This window comes from Acinonyx jubatus, chromosome D2 (genome assembly GCF_027475565.1).
Source record: "Acinonyx jubatus isolate Ajub_Pintada_27869175 chromosome D2, VMU_Ajub_asm_v1.0, whole genome shotgun sequence".
Taxonomy (NCBI): domain Eukaryota; kingdom Metazoa; phylum Chordata; class Mammalia; order Carnivora; family Felidae; genus Acinonyx; species Acinonyx jubatus.
In genome coordinates, this window is record NC_069393.1 from 48038630 (window position 1) to 48046157 (window position 7528).

General features: G+C 46.2%; 1 protein-coding gene across 6 annotated transcripts; it reads left to right on the forward strand.

Moving 5' to 3' along the window:
* Positions 1-2074: 2074 nt before the first annotated feature.
* On the forward strand, positions 2075-6931 carry ZNF32 (zinc finger protein 32). Of its 6 annotated transcripts, none has more exons than XM_027062584.2 (3): positions 2075-2226; positions 4649-4788; positions 5949-6931. In XM_027062584.2, exons 2-3 carry the CDS (start codon positions 4719-4721, stop codon positions 6740-6742), a joined length of 864 nt encoding a protein of 287 aa, XP_026918385.2. In that variant the 5' UTR covers positions 2075-2226; positions 4649-4718; the 3' UTR covers positions 6743-6931. The 6 variants fall into 6 exon arrangements, with proteins under 6 accessions (XP_026918385.2, XP_014924516.3, XP_053063060.1 ...); XM_015069030.3 differs by having other exon boundaries at positions 2076-2226; positions 5991-6931; XM_053207085.1 differs by lacking the exon at positions 2075-2226 and adding an exon at positions 3397-4141.
* Positions 6932-7528: the final 597 nt, after the last annotated feature.

The window sequence follows — 7528 nt, forward strand, 5'->3', positions numbered from 1 at the left end:
TACAGCCACCTTTTCCCACCAAAGCTTTGTCATCTACTTTCCTGGTGACATCTGAAACTTGTCCTAATGTCCACAGCTGATCCTGCCCTCCACAGAACCAATAGACCCAGAGTGACTTCCAGGCGCCTGGTGCTGTTTATCAGCAGACGAAATGACTCCTGGTCCTGGGGTCTGGGAGGTGATGCACGCAGCCCTACTGGCACGGCCTTGGGAGAGAAGAAAGCAGAGACACTCATACAGCATCGCCCAATCAGACATTAGGTCTGGCTTTTGCTGTGTGCTTCCTGGGCTTTGAAAAAATAAGAGTATGTGGCTGCTCTACAAGGAAGAGACAGAGTAGGGATTGTGCCCCATCCCCTGGTGCAATACCCCTTTCTCTCCCTGACTCTGGAACGAATGACAGGAGAGGAGGCACCACAGGGAGCTCTGCAGTGGTGCTGAGGGGTCTTTCAGGAGTAGGAGACATCAGGGAAGTTTCCACTGCACACGCAGGGACCTCTCAGTGAGGCAACTGCTGGCCCAGGTTTTAAGGAAGGTAGTGTGTTTGTTTCTCAACTAGACTGTCAGCTCCCTTCATAGAAGGGAGTGCGTCTTCGCATTTGTGTCCCCAACATCCATCACAGTACCTGACACTTAAAACGGGCTCAGCATGTGCTCACATCGGCAGCACATACACCAAAATGGGCCCGGCACACACAGATTCAATGAACTTAAGTAATGATGTATTACTGGTGATGGTAATGACTAATATTACTTAACACTTTGTATATACTCTGTGAAATTAATTTTTGGTTCTGTTTTGCTTAACAGGTAGGTGGCTTTGGGGTAAAGGACAAGAACATAATAGCAAGAGGAGATGGGTCTCCAACTAGAAGCTCTGGAGGAGGGAGCCTGAAGAGAGGTACAAAGAGCAAGAGAGCTCCAGGAAGAAGGAAAGCAAAGGTGATTCCAAGAAAGAAAGAGCCCCAGGCAACAGCAGCCTGCATCCTCAGGAACTTTGCAGCCATCCTTCCCTGTCCAAATCCCCTCTTGGGGAGGCCAGGATCCTATAAAAGTGCACTTGAAGGGGTCTTAGGGCATTTTTAGAGATCCTTTATCTCGTAGATGCTCAAAAGCAATCTTGTCCCTTCGCAGTATCACACGACGGGACTAAGGACTTCATGCCTGTGTCTGAGTGGGCTCTGCACAGACGCCCCATAAAAAAAAAAAAAAAAAAAAAGAGCTCTTGCTCCATGTGCTGGTTTTCAGGACTTAAAATTTCTCCACGTTTCAGTTAGGTCTCCAGTTAAGAAGAAAAATCTAATTTGTTACCCTACAAAACACTGTTTTCTCTCCATAATTTCTCCATGAGAAATTTCTCCATAATTCACAAGGTATATGAAGAATAACTTTTTCTGGGTTCACTCACATACCTGTCTTTGCTCTTACGGAACAGAATGGGGGTCGCCTGGCCTGGGCCCTGGCTCTCCCAAGAAACTCACCTGGCACCTGTCCGGTCACCTAACCATACCCCGGGCTCCCCACCAGGGTAGGAAGCCTATCCAGAGTCCGGTAGCTAATCAGTGGTGGAGCCGATATGCAAACTCAAGACAAGATTCTTACTAAAGAGATCTGAAGGGAATAGCTCTACACCTGACAGCAGTATCGACCTTCCAGCCCCTCGAAATTCTTTAGTTGTGACAAATTCTTCCCCGTAGTCTCTGCTTGAAAGATCTGCTCCTAGCTTCAGAGCTGTAACTACAGAAACTTAGTCTTCGCTTATGCAGAGGCTCAACTCATAACCCCTAAGCACCCAAGACTCTTCTCCCCCCGCCCTCCCCCCCCCCCACCTCCCGCCAAGACTTTGTTTCCTTCCACGAAGCCCTGCAAGAACCCCGGATTCCCGATTTCCTGGCCCAGCAGACGGCTTCCCGAGGCTGCTATTCCAGGCCTCACTAATCTGAGCGGCTGCGTCTGGGTCAGTGGACAGGGCGCCTCCTCCTTGAGGCCAAAGGGGATCCGCCTGAGGACCCCGCGCCGGTGGAGACCCTCCAGAGCCCGAGCGCAAGGGCGCGCCGCCGAACTACGTTTCCCACAGTGCTCCGAGAAACCGGGACGACCAAGGCCCGGGACCCGGCGGGCAGGCTCGCGCGGAGCCTCCTGGGAGTTGTAGTTCGGTCCGCTCGCGCCGGCGCTGCTGTGGGCTCCGCGCCGGCCTTTGTCTGTCTGCGGGCGCGCGCCGCTGCGGTGAGTGAGGCCGCCGGCCGGGTCAGTGAGCCCAGGCAAGGCGGAGCCGCGTGGGCGGGCCGCCGCCCCCTGGCCCTCCGAGGCCCCAGTGGCCTTGAGCAGGCCCGGCCGGCCTGAGCCCGGAGGGGGGCCGCCCGCGAGGGGAGAGGCGTGCGGCCCGCACAGAAGGGTCCAGCTGGACCGGAGAGTGGGGTGCTGAGGTCCAGCACGCAGGGCGGGCCCGGGGTGGGGTGCTGAGGCGGGAGGGGAGAGTGTGCCCGGGGGAGCTGGGGCCCCTCCGACCGCCGCTCCGCAGGGCAGAGCATGGGTGAAGGCCCCGCACCCTGGAGACGCGGGAGGGGGAGGCCACAGGCAGGTGTGCCCAGGGGCCTGCAGCGAGGGTTTCACGACACGGTCCGGGAGGGAAAACGCAATCTCCAGGGAGGGGGAATGGGAGAGAGATCAGACTTGTCAGGGTGGAGAATGGGAGAAAGGACAAAATGGACTCAGATGTGCGGAGAAAAAGAATCACCCTCCTCTCATCTTCTAACCCTAAAACTATCACCCAAGAGGTTACCAAGACAGCAAAGTTTACCCCTTCTGCTGGGCCTCTCCTGAGGACTCTCAGCATCAGGCCTTCAGTCTGTAGCTTGTAGCAGAGATTTTGCACATTTGGTTCTTTCGTTCTCCCAAGATCGACCTGATATGACAGTGTCCTTAACCCATTTAGTCAGTGAGAAAATAGAGCCGGGGCTGTTTGGTTACTTGCCTAAGGTTGTGTGGGGGTAATGGAGAAGACAAGGCAAGAATCCAAGTTTCTCATGGCCTAATTCTGAGTTTTTCAAAAGGATAAATAGCCTTTCTGATAGGAAAAGCAATTTTCTACTAATAAAGCTACTTCTTTAAAATCATCTGGAAACCATTTTCTCAGATTTGTGACCCAGGGAGAAAAATAAGACAATGTCCTTTTTTTTAATCCAGAGACACAGCTGAGTTGTTACTTGTTGGAAGATCTCAGCATGCTCAGAGGTAGAGCTATAAATTCTACCCCTTGTTGGGACCAGACTATTTGCTGGATGCCCCGAGACAGAGTCCAACCCTGGGTAGCAGTTTTCATGCCTCCTTCCACTGACTCTTGATGGATGTGCAGTAGTTGAGCAGTAACACCTTGAACCAACAATGAACACCCTGGCACTCTCACAGAGGATTCCTTTGTAGCTTCTACTCCAAATTGGAAGTGAGGCCTCCAAATACAAGTTTTTTGGGTTTTTTGGTTTTTTCCAAATACAAGTTTTAAATGCCTCTCCAGTCAAAACAACACGTAGCCAAGTGTACAGCTGTCAAGTGTAGCATTTGTTTACTTTAACAAAACAAAGCACTGTAGCATCACACTGCTATTGCATTAAATCAGGAGGCGAGCATTTTGATGAAATATATTAGATGGAAATAAGGATTATACATTGAACCACTGCATAAAGTGTAAGAATTCGGTAATGAGGATCCTAAAGTAAGAAGGAAATACTCAAAAAAAAAAAAGGGAGGGGGAGGGATAGAAAAAGATAATATGGAGCAAGAGGATTCCTAGGATCTTGAAGACTAGTAAAATCTGGTCAAGCACTGTTACATTCGATTCCTTTTTATAAAAATTCTCACCAGCTCTTTAGTGATTAGAGAACTGTCTAGTGTAAGGGCATAGACTTTGGACCTCAAAAGTCTTTAATTTGATCCTTTGCCTATCGTTGACTCCTTATCGGCTCTGAGAATTGGAGCAGGTTACTGATCCTAGTTGGAGTACCTTGGCTTGGTTTTGGGAGTCTGGGGTAGGTCTTCCTTTTCCAAGAATTGACAAGTATTTACACATAGAATTGGTATTCTCATACCTTGAAGAATAGGAGAGGGCAGTCTGGATCTGGAACCTCCTAAATATTGCTAAAAGGTAAACATACGAGATCTCTTGTTCTGTCCTTATAACCTAGGGGGATCTGGAGGGGAGAGCTAGAGCCATTTGCATCCTAAAACCAATCATGAAGGCTGAAATGTTGGGTTTTTTTAGATTCTGAATTCCTTTGGAGGCTTGAAGGATAAAAGAGAAGGTGGTTAGATGGGGAAAGGAAGTGGGAGATCCCAATCACATGCCAAGGCTAAAGTACAAACAGGAGTGACCATTATCTTGGGATTGGCAGGAAGAGATTTATGTTTATGTGTTCTCTGCTTTCCCACCTCGTGTTTCCAGTTTGACTCATTTATGTGTGGTCATGGCACCTTTTGGCCAACTTTGCAGTCACATTATAGGTGACTTAGATTATATCAGTCCAGATTTCCTCCATTTACTCACCCCAAACTGGAGCTCATGTTGACTTTATCCTTCTCACTTGTCAATTCTCCTGCCCTTTCCTGTTTGTTTTTGTTGTTGTTTTTTGTTTGTTTGCTTTTTCCTCCTCAGGTGTTCAAGAACAGCCCATGGAAGAATCATATGAAGAGGTGGTGATTAAGGTCATACGGCAGGCGTGGACATGTTTGGATTTCCAACAGCTACCCTGCTGGACTGTCACGGAAGATATGCTCAGAATGTAGCATTTTTCAGTGAGTGAGTCGGTTGATCGCTGAGATGCCCTCAGCTCACAACATTCCGTGTCCCTGTCCTCAAGCACTGGTCAGCAGACTGAGGAAGCAGAGGAGACATTTCTGTGGAGGAGTTCACTGTTCCTGGGGGTTACAAGGAAAGCTTGCAAGCTAAAATTAGAAATAGTGGTAGAAATCAAGCAAGAGAATGGTCTTGATATGGACGCAGTTTTGAGGTAGTCTCTGAGAAAATGAATGAGCAGCTTTACATCTCAGCACAGTCACTGAACAAGGGTAAGGCAGAAGAACGAGGAGAAAATCTTCCTAGGATGACTCTAAGAAAACTGTTAATAGTGATGAAGGGCCCAGTGCAGTAGGAGGCTCAGAGGCAGGGCAATACAGAAAACACTGTCAGTCAGCATCTGCATAGGAAGTGTTTGAGAATAACTTCCAAACCAAAATTGGTCTCAGTTCCACCGTGGCTTAATAGATTGAAATAGCATGGATTTTAAAGGGGAAAGTTTCTTGGATCAGATTCTATAATTGTCCTAACGTGATCTACGGTATCAGATACATTATTTAATTTCCTTGAGCTCCAGGCTCTTCATCTGTAAAATGGGACAATAAACTCTACCTTGCAGGGTTGCAGGGATTAGATAATAGATGTAATGTACAAACCGATCTGATATATATTTTTTCTGTTGTCATGGAGCTTACTCCACTGTCAGGAAAACAGATTGGTATAGAGATGGATTGCTCATTTATTGATTTCTTCAGGGCCTGTACCAACTTTTATATTTTTTCTTACTGGAGTGCCTCCAAAATTTTAGAGCTTTAGGCCCTATGCAACCTGGATCCATAAACTTTTTTGGAGTCCGATAAAACTTGGGTATGGGGCTCTATTTGGTCCTATGTAGTTTTCATAATTTTTCTAAGCCTAAGGCCAAATTAAACTAAATTTAGAGGCAATATACTACTGTGGAGCATGCCTGTGTTTGAATCCCAACTTGACACTTAGCTGCAAGGTCTTTGACAACCTCCCTATGCTCTCATTTCCTTATCTGTAGCACTCTCATAGTATTGTTCTCAGGATTAAATTATCTATGCAAAGTTCATAGTATAATGGCTGGCACCTAAGCACTCAAAGCATTGTTTCTTTTTTCCCTGTTCTTCCCACTCAGCATATTGGTGCATCTTACATGACTTCCCTCTCATTTTACCAGATGTGATGACAGAAGCCCACCACAAATATGACCACTCTGAGGCCACAGGATCCTCAAGCTGGGATTTCCAGAATTCTTTCAGAAGGGAGAAGCTGGAACAAAAATCCCCAGATTCTAAGACACTACAGGAAGATTCACCTGGAGTGAGACAGAGGGTCTATGAGTGTCAGGAATGTGGAAAATCCTTCAGGCAAAAAGGTAGTCTAACCCTGCATGAGAGAATCCACACCGGTCAAAAGCCCTTTGAGTGTACCCATTGTGGAAAAAGCTTCAGGGCCAAAGGCAATCTTGTCACACATCAGCGAATACACACAGGAGAGAAGCCCTATCAGTGCAAGGAGTGTGGGAAAAGCTTTAGTCAACGAGGTAGTCTGGCCGTTCACGAAAGACTCCACACTGGACAGAAACCGTATGAGTGTGCTATTTGTCAGAGAAGCTTCAGGAATCAAAGTAACCTTGCTGTTCATAGAAGAGTTCACAGTGGTGAAAAGCCCTATAGATGTGATCAGTGTGGAAAAGCCTTCAGTCAGAAAGGAAGCTTAATTGTTCACATCAGAGTCCACACAGGCCTGAAACCCTATGCCTGCACACAGTGCAGGAAGAGTTTCCACACCAGGGGGAATTGCATCCTGCACGGCAAAATCCACACAGGAGAGACACCCTATCTGTGTGGCCAGTGTGGGAAAAGCTTTACTCAGAGGGGGAGTCTGGCCGTGCACCAGCGAAGCTGCTCACAAAGACTCACCCTTTGACCACTCTCTTCAAATGAAGTTCTCTTTATGAATTAAAAGTACAAAATCCTCAGATCGAGCAACCTATCCAATTCTATGGAATGAATGCAGACTCTTTCAGAAAGACCATCATTGGGTAGGGCATACTGACTTTTCTCCTTTCCCCCAAATGAATATGAAAAATAAATGTCTTGTTTATTATCATTATCACATATGTTTCATAATTTCTGTCAGTTTATTTGGACCTGATTTCCCAAAGTAACTCCATTAATCTCACGCATACTGGGAGACTGTTCTGTGTATAACAGAGATTTTAAATTTGTAGTTGACATCGTTAGTCTTTTTTAAAAAATCAGCCCCTTATGAATGCCAAGATCTTTTCTTTACATATTCAAATCAATCTTGTATTGGATTCAAAACCACTGGTAAGAATTCATCCCAAAAAGCTTGATAGCAAATCCGTATGATCTAAAGAGGTAAATTATATCAAAGGTCTCTGGACACAGAAATGTTTTAGAAATACTATGGGTTTGATCAGTGATGCAGTATTGCTCCCAAAGATACCCTGATACCAGTTAAAAAAGTATAGAAGAAGGTTCATATCACCCCAATTCATTATAGTCATAAACTGGATAAAACCCAACAATAGGTAAAGTTATAATATAGTTGGGTATGTTCATATAACGAAATATAACTCAGCAATAAAAAATAACACAGCTGATACAGTAATATGGAAGAATCTCAAAGCTTTATATTGAGTGAAAGAACACAAATACACACACACCAAGAAAAACTAATCTATGGTAA